This window comes from Lissotriton helveticus, chromosome 11 (assembly GCF_964261635.1).
Source record: "Lissotriton helveticus chromosome 11, aLisHel1.1, whole genome shotgun sequence".
Classification (NCBI taxonomy): domain Eukaryota; kingdom Metazoa; phylum Chordata; class Amphibia; order Caudata; family Salamandridae; genus Lissotriton; species Lissotriton helveticus.
Window position 1 is genome coordinate 1,046,814,972 of NC_136072.1, and position 18,965 is coordinate 1,046,833,936.

General features: G+C 47.6%; 1 protein-coding gene across 8 annotated transcripts in view; it reads left to right on the top strand.

Annotated features, from left to right (window-relative positions):
• RNF34 (ring finger protein 34) overlaps nucleotides 1-18,965 on the top strand; it is a 310,787-nt gene that overhangs the window by 207,414 nt on the left and 84,408 nt on the right. For all 8 annotated transcript variants that reach the window (XM_078667516.1, XM_078667520.1, XM_078667514.1 and 5 more), the window contains one exon: nucleotides 1,957-2,010. In XM_078667516.1, the coding sequence (XP_078523642.1) occupies nucleotides 1,957-2,010 (54 nt within the window). The remainder of the gene's footprint in view (nucleotides 1-1,956; nucleotides 2,011-18,965) is intronic.

An 18,965-nucleotide genomic window follows, 5' to 3' on the forward strand; every position in this document is an offset into this window, starting at 1 on the left:
GTGTGTGGCTCTATGTGTGTGTGGCTCTGTGTGTGTGTGGCTGTGTGTGGGGCTCTGTGTGGGGCTCTGTGTGTATGTGGGGGACTCTGTGTGTTTGTGTGTGGCATTTGCGAGAGATTAAGCTATTGGCATTGTAAATGACAATGCAATTTATTTATCTGTTTTTAAAACCAACACACAAATGAATAAATTGTCATTTACAATGCCAATAGCTCTAACTTTTGCAAAGGCGAGACCGTTGCGTGGTAAATGCTTTTTGTCACCTAGGTCTCGACTAGAAAACTCTTGTATACAGCACCCTGTTGCATTGCAGCTGGATTCACGATATGTAAACAATATAGTGGCAATTGTAAAGAATCAATCAATCAGTGTACTTGTAAAGCTCGCTACTTACCCGGGAGGGTCTCAAGGTGCTATGGGGAGGGGGGGGGGTGCTGCTGCTACTGCTCTGGCTCCACTTGTCGATGGGGAGCGAGTGTAGGACTCTCAGGTGGGGGTGATGTGGCTGCGGCGGGGGACGTTGATGATCAGTCGGGCGGAGGCGTTTTGGATGCGTTTTAGTCGTCGTAGGTGTTTGGCTGGGATTCCTGCGTAGAATGCGTTGCCGTAGTCCAGTCTTGTGCTGACGAGGGCCTGTGTCACCGTTCTTCTTGTTTCGGTCGGGATCCACTTGTAGATTCTGCGGAGCATGCAGGAGGAGGAGACGGCGTTGACCTGCTTAGACATGGAGAGGGAGGAGTCGAGGATGAATCCTAGGTTGCGTGCATGGTCAGTGGGTGTTGGTGCTGTTCCCAGTGTGGTCGGCCACCAGGAATCATCCCAGACTGAGGGGGTGGGTCCGAGGATGAGGACCTCCGTCTTGTCCGAGTTCAGCTTCAGACGGCTGCTCCTCATCCAGTCAGCGACGGCCTTCATTCCCTCGTGGAGGTTGGTTTTGGCGGTGTGTGGGTCTTTGGTGAGGGAGAGGATGAGCTGGGTGTCGTCGGCGTAGGAGAGAATGTTGAGGTTGTGATGGCGGGCCACGTGTGCGAGGGGGGGCCATGTAGACGTTGAACAGCGTCGGGCTGAGAGATGAGCCCTAGGGGACGCCGCAGATGATGTCGGTGGCTTCGGATCGGAAGGGTGGGAGGCGGACGCTCTGGGTTCTGCCGGAGAGGAAGGACGTGGTCCAGTTAAGGGCCTTCTCTTGGATTCCGGCTTCTAGGAGGCGTGTCTTTAGAGTGCAATGGCAGACCGTGTCGAAGGCGGCTGAGAGGTCCAGGAGGATGAGGGCTGATGTTTCGCCGTTGTCTAGTTGGCGCCTGATGTCGTCTGTGGCAGCGATGAGGGCTGTCTCGGTGCTGTGGTTTCATCTGAGTCCGGACTGGGACGGGTCCAAGATGTTGTTGTCTTCCAGGTGGCGGGCCAATTGCATGTTGACGATTTTCTCGATGACCTTTGCCGGGAACCGGAGCAGGGAGATGGGCTGGAAGTTCTTGAGGTCCTTGGAGTCTGCCTTGGGTTCTTGAGGAGGGCGTTGATTTTCGGCGTGCTTCCAGCTTTCCGGGAATGTCGCTGTTTTGAAGGAGATGTTGATGACCTTCCGTAGTTGGGGTGCGATGGCTGCGTCTGCTTTGTTGTATGCGTGGTGTGGGCACGGGTCTGACGGAGATCCTGAGTGGATGGACTATAGGAATAAGCACAGCAGATTCTGTTTTCTAATAAGTGAAGGAAAAATGTGACTAGATGCAAACATTTAAGTTAACATTTGGGCTGGTTTTCTTCGAACAATAGTGCAATAGCTGATCTAGTTCCTGTTCTTATCACATTTGTGATTGTCATTCCCCTGCTGTTTCAGAAGCTGCTGCTGATGGATAAGAAAAATGTTTGTATCCAATGAGGTTTACTTGTATGAGTGTGCTTGTTTTTTTGTGTCTAATTCTTCCTTTTCTGATTACTTTCCTTGTGTGTGTGTAGGATATAGGCGAGACGACCTCAATCGCTGAAGCAGGGGAAAGCCATGAAACACAGGTAAGATTTGAAGCAAGCATTTCCTGAAAGGAACAAGCTACTGTTATTAATGGAAAATCCACAGTTTGTGGATTTCAGGACAGCTGCTAGTTTCCTGCCGAGCTCGATTTACTGACTCCTACAACTTTCATAGCTTGCACAGAACTGTGACCAACTGATGCCTACTTTTTCCCATCATGAACTGTGTTTTGGAATGCCCTGTACTTCTGTTGTTCTTTCTGTAGTTAGTGGATAGCCTTGGAATTGCTTACATTCAGAAGTCTATTCCCCGAGTTTCACTTCTTGAGTGACTTTGCACCTTCAAAAGATGTTTTAACATCTTGCTGGTATGAGGTGAATTTTTTGCAAGAGGGAAGTGCTTCCTAATGCTCTGACACCTCATGATGGGTGTTGGACTTAATTAAAAAAAAACATGATGTTGAAGGAGTTCTCAGCAGTGTGTCATTGCAGGGCCAGAGTGCTATGTTTAGTCACTACAGGCAGGTGCTTACTCTAAGTACTCAATAAATTGGACCAACAAGTGTGTTCACTCCCGGGTTTTACTGGAGTGCCGTGTGCTAAGGTCCTTACCCTATTACACCATACAGCCAATATTTTTGATGATGATACTTTACCAAAGCTCGATTATACCATTGATTGTTCTTCATCCTGCGACATGAGGTATCACAATGAGCCTGCAAGTGTACTGCGCGTTTCTGCCCTAGGTGGGATAGGTTCTAAACATGGGTTTCCGTTCATTCAGTTTGATTAAAATGGGGAGGCATAATATGGAGAAGAGTACAAACACATGTTTGGGTTCCAAGTTCCCTTCCATATCCCTGTTTCTTTAAAGATAACAAAGGAATTAAAATAACTAGTGCTCCAGAAAGAATAAAGACTGTCTTAACCCCATGGTCATGAGTTTTGTTTTAACTTTGCATTCAAGTAACTTGCCTTTGCGCTGCATTATGCCGAATTTGTAAGGAGTTGTATACTTATGGGTGCGGCTATATAGATACATACACAAATTTAAGATTAACGATGTTGAAAGAGGATAAGCCATCCAATGGATGCCTCGTATAGGCCTATAATGCTGCTATAGTCAAGGTAAAGATGCCAGTGACCAGATTAAAAAACTGAAGTATACAAAAAGTGATGGATAGAATGCTTGAATTATTCTCACCACTGGTAATTACTCAAGCCGTATTTTGCACACCATGCCACCTCAGTTTGGACCCAGCCATATGCAGATCAGTCTTGAACCTGCTCCAATGGCAACAGTTCAGCCCGAACTGCCAGGTCAGGTCCTCCCTGAACCAGAACAGAAGGAACCCAGGCCCAGTTTTGCCCTAGTTAGGGTTTATCAGCCGTGTATAGCTTCATTCCAGTCACACAGTGTGCACGAGACCCGCATCTGGGCACACCTGTCCCACACATCTGGGCATACCTGTCCCACTTAGGGTGACATACTAAAGCATACAAAAAGTGATGAATGAACTGCTTGAATTAATCTCAGCTACTGATAATTACTTGGGCTGCATCGAAAACGGAGGTGATATAGTGTGCAAAATAATGGTGGTCTGGAATGCAGCCTTGAGTAATTACCAGTGGCTTAGATTAATTCAAGCATTCTAGCAATCACTTTTTTGTGTACTTCAGATTGGTCTTGTTCACCTGAACAGTTGTGCTCCATGCCAAATAGGGGTACTAAGCTCAATAAGGTATATCAGTGTGTGGGGTACACAGAGAGAAATAGTGGAACAGACTATGGTGATGTCTTTAGACACCACTATGGTGTTTGAGTTTTTGGAATGGACTTACATGTTTGGGGTCTTGGAAAGGATGGAAATTGGGCCCACTTACAAAAAAGTGGGTCAGGCTTGTATCAGCAGCCATTGGCCAGGGTGTGGTAAACTGCACTCTATCGGGCCATTTCTGTCTGGGACGGCTGGCCGCTTTCTCTCTTGATCTTTGCTACGGCCTTTAAGCATAGGTTAGAGAGCACCCACTGATTAGAAGAGTGCAATGGGTCGTAGGACAAAATAATCTTGTTCTATGCAGACTATGTGCTGCTGTATGTGGCACAACCTGACCTTATCTATTTCCAGACTCCTGCAGATATTTGGGAAATATTCAGGCTGCATGATACCATAACTGCCGATGCACCAGAGTAGTAAATGGGATGTCCATTATAAATCTCAATTAGGGGTTTCCGATACTTGGGCATACATGTGACTCCAGAAGCGAATCATGTTCTTATTAAGAATGTATATACTCTGCTAGACATGTTTAAAAAATGATGTCAAGCATTAGGCGGGCTCAGCTGTTCTCTTTGGGCCGGGCCGCTGTATTAAATATGGTGACCTTGCCAAGTTCCTGTGCACCCTTCTGAATATTTCATTTACGTTTCTAGCAGACTTTATTACGAAATGGTGAGGAACCATGCACTTTTTTCTGAGAAAGGGCCACAATCGGCGCGATAGCTCTCCCAGATGTTAAAAAATACTTTTGGGCTACACAGTTGATAATGTTTAATGAGTGGCCATTTGCTTTGCAGGTTAGCCTGCTGTTAAGGTCGACAGACACGCCATGGGGAGCAGATGTACTGAGCGGCACTTTATGAAGACAGACTACCTAATAGCTACCGGCACATTAACATACAGTGGTGACTACTTGAAAGGAAATGAAGTTATTTTTAGGATGTGAGGGTTGTGTTCACTAAGGAAACTCAATTGTGGGGCAGTGATGACTTGGCAGATGTGGGTAAACTCCAGGGATTCCTTAGGTGGAAGCTCATAGGCATAAGCAAACTGGGAGATCTATGGAAATTCATGGACTTTAGCTTATTTTGCTCACACCGAAAGCCAGATGACTGACTTGGAAAACTTTGGATTCATGTAGGTTAAGCATGCTTTAGCCACATAAATTATAAAGGGGAATGACTCTAGGGAACTCCTCCCCACTGGAAGACTGGGTATTTCATAAAAGAGCTATCTCAATGATATGTAGAAAATAAATAAATTCATAAATAACTCTCCTGATATCCTGCTGAAATTGAAAGCTGAATGAGAGGTGGATTTTGGGGACTTTGAGGAGAAAGAATAGGAGATGCTGAGAAGCTCCTTGCAAATTGACAACAGAATCAGGATTCTGGTTTATACAGTCCGCATCGCACATACATCTTATTACATCAGAATAGTGCTGCAAAAACTTGGGAAAATTGACACCCACAGATGTGTTTGGGGTTGCAACCAGATTGAGTCTTTCTGTATTCTATGTTCAAGCCAGAAATAAATCTATACTGGTGGGAAAGTACGGGATTGCCGGCAGTTGGTGACTGGAGTAAAAATGGAAGATTCAGCTAAATTGCTCTTCACATTTGATATGGAGGTGGGGTGGCTGAGCATTTGAATTACATTAAAATGTTGGTTGTCCTCGACATATTAGTCACAAAACAGACTATTGCCAAACGATGGGGAGCGAGTGACTAACCAAATGTACGCACCTGAAAAGAAGACATGGACTGGTGCATGCTTGCAAATAAGCAGATTCATGAAGCAGATGATTCCAGGGGAAACAAAAAAATGGCAATCCTGGCAATGAAATAGAGGATTTTACATAAAGGTGTAAAGCATGAACCAGGCTCTGAGATTGAGATTAATCAGGGGCAATATAAATTGTGTTGACCACTCATGGCTGGATTTGCCCATGCGCCATTGAGAAATGACCACAGCCACCAAGCTGCCGGATAACAAATTTGTACTAATACTGGTGACCACTTGTTCTTTTTGCCAATTAAAAGATACTTTAATGATAATGTAAGACTAAGGCATCAAGCATGTGCAGACTCTACTTCTGTAGTAGAGGATCTCTGTGTATAGTCATAATTATCTGAATAGTTTTGCCCATGTGCGTGGAACCCGGAGCACTTCATTACATATATTCTCGTAAGTTGTCCTCTTCTGCAGTCCTGCATAAACACTTAAAAGATGATAGACAATAATGCAGCCTAAAAACAACTAGACTACACTGGCCACTTCATCCTGAAGTGAAAAAGATAGCCAGGTAACAGTTAAATTGATCTATTTTACTAAGTTTCACACATAGAAAAAATCCCTTTCACAAAGATCCCTTTTTCATGATAGAGATGAAGGGTTGGACAGACAAGCCTCCATTGGCTGCCATTATGTGTCTGTAACTGGATACCGTGCCTTTAAGAAATCCTTCCAGAGACCCTCTGTATCCCATGATGCACAGCCAAAGGCTAGTTACTTTCAGTTCTTTTACCCGGCTCCTGCTAGCAGGACCCTGGAGCATTGAGCTCTACCTTGATAGGTATATTTTAAATTTTTCTCGCTTGAAAGTGAGTTTTTTCGACTTCACTCGACGTTTTTGACCTTTCTCTTGCTTCTGCTGTACTTTTTGGGCAGAAATTCCACAGTTTACTTGTCATAATGCCATCCTTATTCGACAACTGTCCTGTCTGTGGAAGGAAAAAGGCAAAGTCGAACTCTCACAGAGTATGTATTCTGTGTCTGCCTGCCTCTCATATTCCTGATACCTGTGCCATCTGCAAGACCTTTTCTAGGCGCACCCTGCGTGACAGGGAGAAGACTTGACTTCAAGGGATGGAGCAGACACGACCGGCAACTTCTACAGGGACCTCTGGGCAGGGAGAGGGTAAGTCCTCTACTAAGACCCATGCGCCGGCCTCTGGGGGGCTCCCCGGTCGAAAACAGGCTGAAAAACTGCGCCGGTCCCCTTCGACGTCAAAAACTGCGACGACGAGAGCAGGTATGACGACAATCTGCTCCCCGTCGACCCAGGGCTCTGGATCGAAGCGACGTCGATGCTCGAGGGGGAAGGACGGTGGGATCTTGGCAGAGGTAGCCGTTAAGGCATCGATCGACGTCGAGTCACTATCACCGTCTATCAAGTTCAAGGCACCGGCGCTTGCCGTCGAGGCGACAACACCGATCACCGTCGACGAGGCATTCAGCGTTGAGGGGACGCTCAACGTCGAGGAGAAGCTGAGCGTCGAGGAGACACTCCGCGTCGAGCAGACGATCGACGTCAAGGAGACGGTCGACGTTGAGAAGGTCGAAGTCGACGAGATTGACGTTGACGAGGAGATCGACGTCAAGAAGCCATCAAAGAAGCTCAACGTCGAGGTATCACTCCCGTACTTGCTCAATTGTGAGCCTGTCATCTTCAGCAGGGAGTTCTAGACGCCGCCGACGCTCGCCATCTAGCGTCCCATCACGATTGAGGAGGAAGTCTAGGGCACAAAAAAGAAGTGTGGCTGTCTCTTTGGACTCTGAGTACTCCCGTACTTATTCTCTTTCGAGGATGTCTCCTCGGCATACACCGCCTCCTCTGCCATCTCCTCCTTCTCCTCCTCCCCCTCCACCTCCACCTCCAGTGTTACCTCCGTCTCCTCCTGCGCCTGGGCCAGCAGCACCTTCGCCAGTGCCTCGCCCAAGGCATCGTTCTCGCGATCGTCGCCGTTCATCCACGTGCTCTCGGCGGCGCTATAGCCATGGCAGATCCCTCTCCAGGTGTACCCGAGACACGTCCTCGACGAGGACAGGCCAGTACTCTCCCACGCTAACGGACTCTCCTCCACATAGTGGCACCTATTGATGACGTCACCACTTTTCAGGAGGTTTTGGTCAGAGGGACTGCTAAAATTGATATTCCGTTGTTGGCTCCAGTACCTTCAACATCCGTAATATTTTAAACACTCCAGCAGAGACAGTTGTCTTGCCCCTTACTTCCACTCGTACCTGGCTTGCTGGAACCAGCTATGGAGCTGTTCCTGATGCCTTCTTCGTTAAGGTCTGCGCCTTTCCGGCTTCAGAAAAAGTACAGAGCACCCGATTCGGATCCTATCTTTCTCCGGATGGACCCCACCCCAGACTCTGTCAAAAAAGCAGCATGCTACGGCTCCGGCGTCTTCTCTACCACCGGACAAGGAAAGCCATAAGCTGGATTCGGTGGGGAGGAAGGTCTGCAGCTCGGCAGCCACATCGATGAAGGCGGCTAGTTCGACTGCCCTTCTGGGAAGGTATGACCGCGTCCTGTGGGAATCGCTCATCCAATTTGTGGATCTCCTACCCAGGGACAAGTGGGAGGACTTTCAAGAAATACTGAATGAGGGACTGATGGTCTCTAACCAGATCATCAGTGTGGCGGCGGACACATCACTCTTGTCGGCCCATGAATTTTGTCATGGCGTGGCTCTTCGAAGGCATTCCTGGCTCCGCCTTACTTCTTTAAACCCAGAGGTTCAGCAGCGCATAGCGAACTTACCATTCTCTGGCTCGATTCTTTTCAGTTCACATGCAGATGACGAGATGGTACGGATGAAATCCAAGAAGGAAACTTTGAAGACTGTCGGTTTGGAGAAACCCAAAGAGCAGCATAAGACCTTCCGGCCATTCCAACTGCGGTACTCCTCTCAGAGCTTCCAGCGTGGGCAAAGCCGTCCGTATGGTCAGCAACAGTTTCAGCGACAACCGTTTCATAAACGACAGTCACGAGGATGGTCCAACCAGCAGTCTACAGGGAACAAGGCTCCTGTTGGGCCTAAGCCCCGAAAGGTTACTTCCCCCTCTTCTGTTACCCACTCCGGCGGGGGGAAGCATTCGATATTACCTGGCAGAGTGGCAAAATATAACTCGGGACAATTGGGTGCTGAATATTGTTCATAATTTATATTATCTACGTTTCATCAGCCCTCCTCTGTCCATCCCTCAAACTCACTCCCGTTACATGCTACGCGAGTTACAGGCGGAGGCAAACATCTTGTTGGAGAAAAGGGCTATAGAGCCAGTTCCTCTTGCACAGAAGGGAACAGGACTGTATTCAAGATTCATTTTTGTCCGAAAGAAAGACAAGAACGAGTTCAGGCCCATTCTCGACTTGCCACAGGCAAACAAGTGGATTCGCAGAGAGAAGTTCTGCATGTTATCCTTGCGTCAAATCTACCCTCCGCTCCTTCAGGGAGATTGGTTATGCGGAATAGATCTGCAAGACGCATATTTTCACGTGCCAATAACGAAAAAACATCGCAAGTTCCGGCTGTTCTCGGTTGGAAACAATCATTATCAGTATGCAGTGCTTCCCTTCGGCCTGAAGTCGGCGCCCAGGACGTTCTCCAAATGCGTGGCTGTGGTAGCAGCACATCTGCAGAGGGACAAGGTGTTAGTCTACCCATATCTGGACGACTGGCTGATCAAGGCAGCGACGTTTCAAGAAGCGCAGCTGCATTTCAATTAGATTTTGGCTCTCCTTCGACGTTTGGGCCTTCACATCAACAACACTTAGTCTGTCTCAACTCGGTACATGCCTGCAGTATCTGGGAGCAACCATCGATACTCGCAAGGCAAGCGTGTGTCCTTTGGAAGAGAGACGCTTATCAGTCCTTCGGAAGGCTCAGGTTCTCATGACCATTCCCTCGCCGACAGTGAGGATGGTGTCTTCTCTCCTGGGTTCCATGGCGTTTTGTATCTTCCTCACTCCACATGCACGCCTCCACATGCGGCCTCTGCAGGAATGTCTGGAGGATCAGTGGTACTAGAGATGAGGGAATTGGGAGGACCGGATTCAGCTGTCGCAGCAAGCCCTCCAGTCCATCAAGTGGTGGTGCTCGCCTCACAATCTCCTCTGAGGGATTCCGTTCCACAAGGAGATACCGGCTCAGACCATTGTGACAGATGCATCTCTCCATGGCTGGGGAGCGCATTCAGACTACCTTCAGATAGGGGGCACGTGGTCCCAGAAGGAGGCCATGTATCACATCAACTTCCTGGAACTCCTAGCGGTTCATTTGGCTCTGAAAGCCTTGCAGCCTTTCTTTCCCACCAATTCCCTGCTTGTACAGACAGACAACACGACGACGATGTACTATCTCAATAAGCTTGGGGGCTCAAGATCTCGCCCATTGTCTCGGGAAGCACAGACAATCTGGAATTGGCTGCTGGCCAGGGACCTGACCATAACGGCAACTCATCTGCCAGGTGTGCTGAATGCTCAGGCAGACGCTCTCAGCAGACTCATTCAAGAAAATCACAAATGGGTCTTAAACGACGAAGTTGTAGGAGAAATCTTCAGAAGATGGGGTACTCCAGAGATCGATCTGTTTGCCACTGCAGAAAAGAAGCAAACGCCGAGACTTCGCCTCCAGGTTGTTCCAACCGGGGACTCTGGGGAATGCACTGTGAATCAACTGGTTGAACAGCTTTCACTACGCTTTTCCACCCATTCCCCTGATCCCGACAGTGTTGATCAAACTTTCCCAATCACGAGCCAAGATGATCCTCATTGCTCAGGAGTGGCCTCGCCAGTGGTGGTTCACCGATCGACTACACCGGTCTCTCCTGCCACACCTTCTACATCTGTGTCGGCCGGACCTTCTCACGAAGTTTGGAGGGCAGATGGTGCACCCCAAACTCTCGTCGCTGAATTTGGCAGCAAAGCTCCTGAGCTGGTGCAGTATGGACATCGGGGTAAATCTCCCTCAGAACTGAATGGAGATATTAAGGGAAGCAAATACACCATCCACACGGACTTCCTATGCATATAAATGGAAGAGATGTTGCATTTGGTGTGCCTCTAAGAATGCAGATCCTACCTCCTGCAAGGAGGATGTCATTCTTCCGTACTTGCTGCATTTGGCTCAATCTGGCCTTAATTTTCATTCCATTAAAGTTCACCTAGCAGCTTTAACTGCGAATAGGAAATGTCTTTCACAAACTTCCTTTTTCCAAATCCCAGTCATCAAAGATTTTCTGGAAGGTTTAAAGAAGGGGTTTCCTCCCAGTAGACGTCCTTCACCTCCGTGGGAGCTTAATGTGGGGCTTCTAGACTGATGAGGGAGCCTTTTGAGCCCATTCATAAGGCTTCTCTCCAGCATCTGTCCTGGAAGGCAGCTTTCCTTGTAGCCATAACATCGGTTCGCAGGGTGAGTGAAATCCAGGCTCTATGTTGTTAAGAGCCTTACCCGGTGTTTCATTCTTCTAAGGTAGTCATGAGAACTCGCCCTAAATTCCTTCTGAAAGTGGTGTCAGAGTTTCATGTGAATCAAACGATTTCTTTACCCATGTTTTTTCGGCTTCCTTCCTCTCCTATGGAGAGATCCCTTCGTTCTCTCGATGTTAGAAGGGTGTTGAAGTTCTACTTAGATAAGACTAAGGAGATTCGTAGATCGGATCAGTTGTTAACTATGGCTCTGTCAGGACTGGTCTTGCTACTTCCAAGCAATCCATCTCTAGGTGGATCGTGTCCTGTATTCAGTTGTTATCAGAAAACCAACAAGACTCTAGTTAGTAAGCCTAAGGCTCACTTTACCAGAGGTAAAGCTGCTACAGCGGCTTTACTCCGTAACGTCCCTATTGCAGAAATCTGTAAGGCTGCTACTTGGAAGTCAGTCCGTACCTTTGCTAAACACTACTGCCTGGACTCTGATGCCAGGGCAGATGGCCAGGATTGGCAGGCTTCACTGAGGAATCTGTTTGCACAATAGTGGGTCTGTTTGTTTCTTCCGCCGCTGGGATTGTTCTTTGGGGATGGGCTTGCTTTTCTATTCAGATGATTGACTATACAAAGAGATCCCCTACTGCAGAAGGAGTAGTTTCTTAGCTGTAACTCCAGTTCTGTAGTAGGTGTATCTCTGTGATCGTCATAAGCAACCCACCCTCCTCCCTGGTGGATGAACAGTGATATCCAGAATTAAGCAGGCCCTGCTTTACATGCCTTCAAAAATAACTGAAAGTAACTAGCCTTTGGCTGTGAATCATGGGATACCGAGGGTCTCTGGAAGGATTTCTTAAAGGCACGGTATCCATTTACAGACACATAATGGCAGCCTATGGGGGCTTGTGTGTCCAACCCTTCATCTCTATCATGAAAAAGGGATCTTTGTGAAGGGGAGTTGTTCTATGTGTGAAACTTAATAAAATAGTTAAATTTAACTGTTACCTGGCTATCTTTTTCACTTCAGGATGAAGTAATGGCCAGTGTAGCCTAGTTGTATTTAGGCTGCATTATTGTCTATTATCTTTTAAGTGTCTATGCAGGACTGCAGAAGAGGACAACTTAAGAGGATATATCTATAGAAGTGCTCCAGGGTCCACACACATGGGCGGGACTATTCAGATGATTATGACTATCACAGAGATACCCTGACTACAGAACTTGAGTTACAGGTAAGAAACTACTCCTTCTCATTTTGCGACAGCTGGATAAAGAGATGAGAGAAGAAGTAGGAGCAGAAAGACTGGCTTTTGACAGTATGAGGATGTCTGGTAATTTCTCCTTCTCAGTCTGTTCGGTTTTCATTTTTTGAAACTTTTTATTGATCTGCTGACAAAAGGCAAAACACCTTACATCATTCGAAATATATATGCATCTGAAATCCTGAAATCTACAATAAATCATCTTACAAAGACCAAACACAGGTAATAACTACAAAAAGAGAATTGTTTTTTAGCTCAGAAAATCAAAGGTTTTGCGTTCTCCCCTCCAAACTCCTGCCTAACGCAGGGCGTAGTGTCTCAAGGACATGACCATGTCCCCATAACAACAAAGTAAAACATCAAGTGCCTGCTGTCCCAAGGTGTCTAGTTTGATATCTTTGTCTCCAGCAATCCCGGAGCTGATCACACCAGAATAAAAAAGGGCCTACCTCTTCTATATGTTGGGTTTATCAGGAAACCAATCGAAAGACTAAAAATTCTTAGACAGAAATTACCTCAGTTCCCTACAGTTACTGCTTTCTTTCCTCGATGACCTTACTCCATTTCGGAGATATGTGGATTCTACAGTCTCTTAGACAGATATCCCTCATATCCCTCTATCTGGAAGCAGTGATTATCACTACTGTTCTTTGATATTGCCACCATTTCAACAACAGTTCCAGGGCCATGTGATCTCTAGCTCTGACCCTTTCAATGTAATCATTTTAGCTCTCTGAACCGTCAAGAGTATCGATACCATTCTTCAGGACCTGCGCAGTGAAAAATTGTAGCCTTGGAGCTCCCAATTCGTTTTTCACAGACAATTGCATAACCCTTAATACTCTGGTTCTTGAAGCTCCCATTGTACTGTTCATACGCTCCTTCCACATTTCTGATGCACGTATGCTGTCCCTCATGCATGCTAATGGTCTCCACATGTGAGTGCACCCGGATATCCAGACCCATTCAGCTTCTGTTTAGTCTCCTGACCTGCTTATCAGTTTAACCATCTTGTTGTTCAGCTTTTCCTTCAAGCCCTCTTTTTGTTTATCTTTACAGTCAAAGGCTGTAGTCTTGAATCTTCTGTCCTTCCACAGCTTTTAGAGTAGGGATTCCAGAAGTTATAATATGGGCAATCACAGATGTAGGTCATTCCCAGAATCCTCAGTATCAACAGGGTGACTCTTCACAGCAGCAGGACGATTTACAAAGAAGTCCTTCTCTTTGAGCATCTTTTCATTCTCTAAGAGCTATGTTTAGCGTCTCGTTATGCACAGCATCTGCATAAAGTAAGGATGTTGTGAGAGACTCACCCCAATACCGCCTCTGTCCAAGAAAACATCTGTCTCAAAAGCTGGTCATTGTGTTATAAACACCGCAATGGGACAAGTATAGACCCAAAGGCCTGTTGGCTCCCTCTGCCTTCCCTTTTAGCTGTTCTTCGTGTCACTGCTAGCGCCATACTGACTAGTCTGCAACAGGCCATGCCCAGGTATGCCGATTCCAAAGCTAGTCACTCAAGTAAAGGGTGCTCCTCCCTCATTCCTCCAAGGTCATCCCTGGGCGGGGACTGCTCCACGCTGCGTCACCATCTTGAACTGCAGTGTGGTGAGGTAAGTGGTCTCAAAAATTGGTTCCTTCTGCACCTACATGTCCTCCTCTTCCCTTTAGTCACTTATTAAGTCAGGCAGCCTAAAAACTCGGAAATAAAACGGCACTTCTCATAGTGAATGCAGGCAGATTAAATTCCTTAGTGCAAACATTGATTTAGTCTAAGTCCGTCTGATTACCATGAAGTCCCAGTTGTATTAGATGTTGTACAAATAACTCGATGGTGTGGATCACAAAAGCAAAGTGGAACAATTTTCGGTACAATTCAGCATTAGTGTGCTTGAAAAATTGGAACAGAGCTCAAGTTGTTCATTAAGTTCCTCCCTCAAAACTCTGTGGTGGCTCCATATGTATTATTGCCTTTTTGGTGGTTTTTCTCTCAGAAGAATGAGTCTTTTTTTTGTGATGTTCTTCACTCTTTGGAGGTTAACAACCTGTAAGCAGTCTTCACGAATCGCTAATATTCAATGTGGTGACATAATTGAGCAGGCTGTAGAATTTGGTTACACTTGTGCTAAGCATGTGCCATTGCCTTTTCTAAAAGTAGTTTTCCAGGCCTTCTTCCAGACCATCATCAGCGTCTGGCTCTCATGTTTCCATTCACTTCTTTCAAACCTCTCAGCCCTAGTAAATTGATGGCACTTGTGACAAGGTGGATGCTATATGATTGCTGTTTTTAAAAGATATAGGAGTTGGGCCATTTGGGGAATACTGCTATGGGTGAGAGTTTATAGAAGAGTTTATGGGAGAGAGATTATGGAGAGGGTGATTGCATTAGAGCATGTGATCTGCCAGTGTTTCAAGGAAAGTTACCAATTTGGAGTGGATAGCCTCAGATGGTGTGCCAGCTTCAATATATCGGTCACGTCACCCCGGGGCTAACCCAGTGTTTCTATACTCCACTTCAGGAGCACTTCTTCTTCCGGGTCCTCTATCTGAACCCCTCAATTCCTCACGTCACACAGCTGTTCTGGCATGCTGGGCCTTCCGTATACTTCAATTGGAGGCGGAAGGGACTTGACCTAGATTCTGGGACCACTGGGGCACCATCGCTTTAGAGTAACTGTGGGTAAGGATCATCATGGCCTTGTTTTGGTCCCACAAGTTAATCCTGTTGCATTATCCACTCGCCGCAAGTATTCTCCGTGTATGGCAGCATACTGTGGCTTAGAGTCTGTAGTGGCTCAGACAGGGGATGCTAGTGCAGAGGTCTACAGCATACCCTCCACTTTCATAATCCTACTGCCCTCCTGTGGCTCAAATGAGTACCAGGGCCGGACCGGCCATAGTGGGCACCGGGAGTTCCCCTGGTGGGCCGGAAGGGTGGGGACCAGTTTTGTACTGGTGGGGACTTCTTTTGGGGCTGGTTCCCCTCTCCTTCCCCACCCCCTAACCCCCCCCCCCCACAATCCCCCTCGGGCCAGTGGGACATAATTGCCAGGGCTGGTTTGTAATCCCAGTTTAGCCCTAATGAGTACTCTAAGTAGGGGATAGTGAAATGAGGCTTATTCCTTATTCCTGTGTACTTTCATCTCAACTCATCACACCAGAAGAATGTATCACAGAAGAATACTTTTCTATTGCTACCTAAATGTGTCTCTGGAAGTAAGAAAACCACACAATGAGAAAACTCTCTTGTAGTGTAGATGTCAATGAAAAATAGTATAACCTGGAACACATTTCAGCATAGGCAGGGTATGATCCCCATATAGGGCGATTTGTAGTACCTCCTCATCCATAATCATTTAAGGCAGAGCCTCCCCATTTGACTGGCACCACTGATGCCAAAGCAATAATACTTTGTTATGACTTCCCATAACATAGGGATCTTAGGAGTTGGATGAGTCATAAAACTGTCTTTTAACTCGGAACCCTTGTAATGTTCGCATCCAGGGCAGTTTCCCAGATTTCTATTGGGCCCGGTCTTGAGTGAGTTGCGAGGGGCTGTGTTGCATACTTGGACCAAGATAGGTAGGTTTAACATAAGAGCCCTCTTTCAGACCACCGTATACCTTGTAGACTGGTAATGTCACGGCTGGCAGGCGTTGGCTATCAGAGGATGATATTTTCTAGGCTGTTACCAACCAAGCTAGGTAGGTTTAACATAAGAGCCCTCTTTGAGACCACTGTATACCTTGTTGACTGGTAATCTCACGGCTGGCAGGTGTTGGCTATCAGAGGATGATATTTTCTAAGCTGTTGGTCTCAAAATTGAATGAGACAAGTTTAGCTGCTTCTTGGTTGACAGGCTTAGCCTTTGCTTGAAGCTGTATCGTCAGAATAACCAGCAACCCAGATGAAAGTTTTTTTTGACAATTTGTTTATCCTTGCTCTAGCTGTGCTTTGTATGAGGCCTTTGTCTGGTACGATGGTGATCTGATAGAGACTTCTAGCCGCATTAGAATTATCCCCAGGCGTCAGGCTAGATCAGAAAATGTTTCATGAGCAAAACCCCTGCGCTGCAGTAGATGGTGTCATTCAACTCTGCATGGTGTTGTCCAAGCTGCAAGCGATGTGTGCGATGCCTATGTAAGTGCCACTTTGGCGCGCTGATGCCAGTTCTTTTCTTTCTGCACTAGTCCGCGGAGATCCCGAGAGAGCTTACTATTTTTTTTTCTTTTTGGCAAAGTTTGTGGGGGATTTTTCATCTTGGTGTAGCAGGGATGTCCACTAGGAAAGCTGGCTTTGAGCCTTGAGGCTCCTGTCACAGACAGATGTTGGTGACGGGTTGCATCTTGTTTGCCTCTGGTGCCTTGAATGCGACCACGAGGGGAAGACCTGCGTCGATGCCGCGCAATGCACCCCAAGGCCTTGAGGAAATGGTCTCTCAAGCTCCTTGCATCTGGTCATGCGACGCTGCAACAGTCTTGATCCTAGTCGAATGGAGGGTCCTTGGATCTGTCACAGAGCCATTAATCTTTGTCCCAGTTGAAGTCCTGGCGTTCAAATAAGTCCCATAAATTGGACAAAAGTAAGAAGTGGAAGAGATCTTTGACTTCACCCCATCCGTCAAAGTCATCCGATGAGATGAGGGAACATCGTCATTCAAGGCCTTGCTCTGTAGTTGGGCCTGCACCTGAGACAGCTCCGCACCTCCCAGAGTTTCCTGAAGTCGAAGCGACCCCTGCCAAACTCTCCAAATTTCTTGAGGCCATGCACCTCATATTTGGGTGGCCCATCCCTGCTGGCGCACTTTTGGGGCCTCATGGATTCGGGAGTGACTCCTACTAGTTCCCTGCCGGCTGGTCTGCCCCCTGGCACCAGTCGGGCCCTTGGATCCACAGATGGATCCAGACCGGTGCCGATCATACCACCTTAACCTTCCAGACACTGGTCCTGATGTTGATGCACCTGGCGGTGCCGTCTTCATTCTCATCCCTGACTACATGGAGCCCGAGGGGTGTTGTCTGACCCCGACTCTGGCGCTGACTCGAGTCTTGCCCTCCAGACCAGAGCCTGAGGCCTATTCCTATGGGGTAAGTAGGACTAGGGGAAGATTGGGAAGGCCCCTGGACCCTGAGGAATACCAGCCCCTAGATGCCTACATGGGCTGGTGTGGGGATTTGGTGGACGCCTGTGGACTGGACACCTCTCTAGATGCGGGCATAGTCTCTACGCCTACCTTGGCTACGGAGGAGGTAGCTTCTTTTACAATGGTAATGAGCAGAACGGCCGAGGTCCTGGACCTTAACCTGCCCTCCGTGACAGTCCAGACTGACATCTTGACAGAGATGCTTTAGGTGGGAGTGACCACCTCAGAACTGATTCTCCCATTTAATGAATCCCTTATGGGCATCCTGCTTGGAAACTGGTCCAAGCTCAGCACAGGAGCTCCTATGAACAGAACAACTGCCTGTCATCGCCTCACCCCAAAGAACCCCAATTTCCTCACGCAACACCCTACCCCGGAGAGGTTGATGGTTCAAGCTTCCACTTCCTATTTAATCCCTGCTGCATTCCCTACCACTCCACTGAATAGGGAATCCAAGAGGCTGGATACCTTGGGCAAGAAAACGTTTTCTTTGACTAGCCTGACCCTGCGGTCCATGAACACTCTGTTCCTTTTGGGCTGTTACTCCCAAGCACTGCAGTATTAGGTTTCGCTTGTGCTGCCCATGGTCCCGGAGGAGGCCTGGGCCATATGAGATGTGGGCTGGATATGACCAACTCTAAAGGGGAAGCGGTTTCCTCGTCGTGACCTTACGGCGTCACAACTAGCTGAGACCATCCGGCTTTTCAGGGGATGTCTAAACCTCGATTATAGACATGCCCTTTGATGGTTCCCGTCTCTTTGGCGTGCTGGAGCGCTTTAAGGATAGTAGGGCTATGACCAGGCCCAAGGGCCATTCCATGGCCCCTGCCAAGCCCAGTCCGCCTTTCGATCCTTTTGTGGCCACAGAAGGAGCTTCTAGCTGCGTCCTTACTCCCTCCCCCCACCCCCCGCTACTATGCCGTGCACCCTCCCAGTCTCTTCGTTGCTGAGGACGTGGTACCCCCACACTCCAAGGGTCTGGCAGCCAGAGGTCGGGTCAGTTCACCCCCGACCCCCTCCCCATCAGCCGCAGCTTCCAAACCCCTTTAGTTTGCCCTGCAACCATCATAAGCATCCAGCGGCAGCCAGGATATGCCATCACCTGCACCACTGGAGGTCAAAAACATCAGACCTTTGGGTTCTCCAGATTGTCTGAAAGGGCTACTCCCCCCCCCTTTGTGACTACCCCTCCACCAATGCCACCCACTTGTGACAGGCTGATGGAGGACCACTTCTCCAGTATTAGGGGTGTCTTTCATAGATTCACATGCCTGAATCATTCCCCGTCGTCGGAGTGGGAGTCCCACGGTACATAAAAAAGCAATAAAATGCCATAAATATGTAGTAATACTAATAGAAAAGAACCAGGAAGTAAAGTAGCCAATGCTACAGAAGGACAAACTTCCACATCTATGACTCTCGTAGTCATTTTGTATAGTCCAAACTACAGCCAATCAGGCGCCAGCACCCACCAGAATGTTCTCCCCAGAGGCTCAGGCTCTCAGATTTTCTACCGCACGTCGTGTGTAAGGGAGTCTCCCTGAGCTCTGCTCAGTTTTCTTACTCTAACTTCAATTTTTCTACTTTCAAGGATG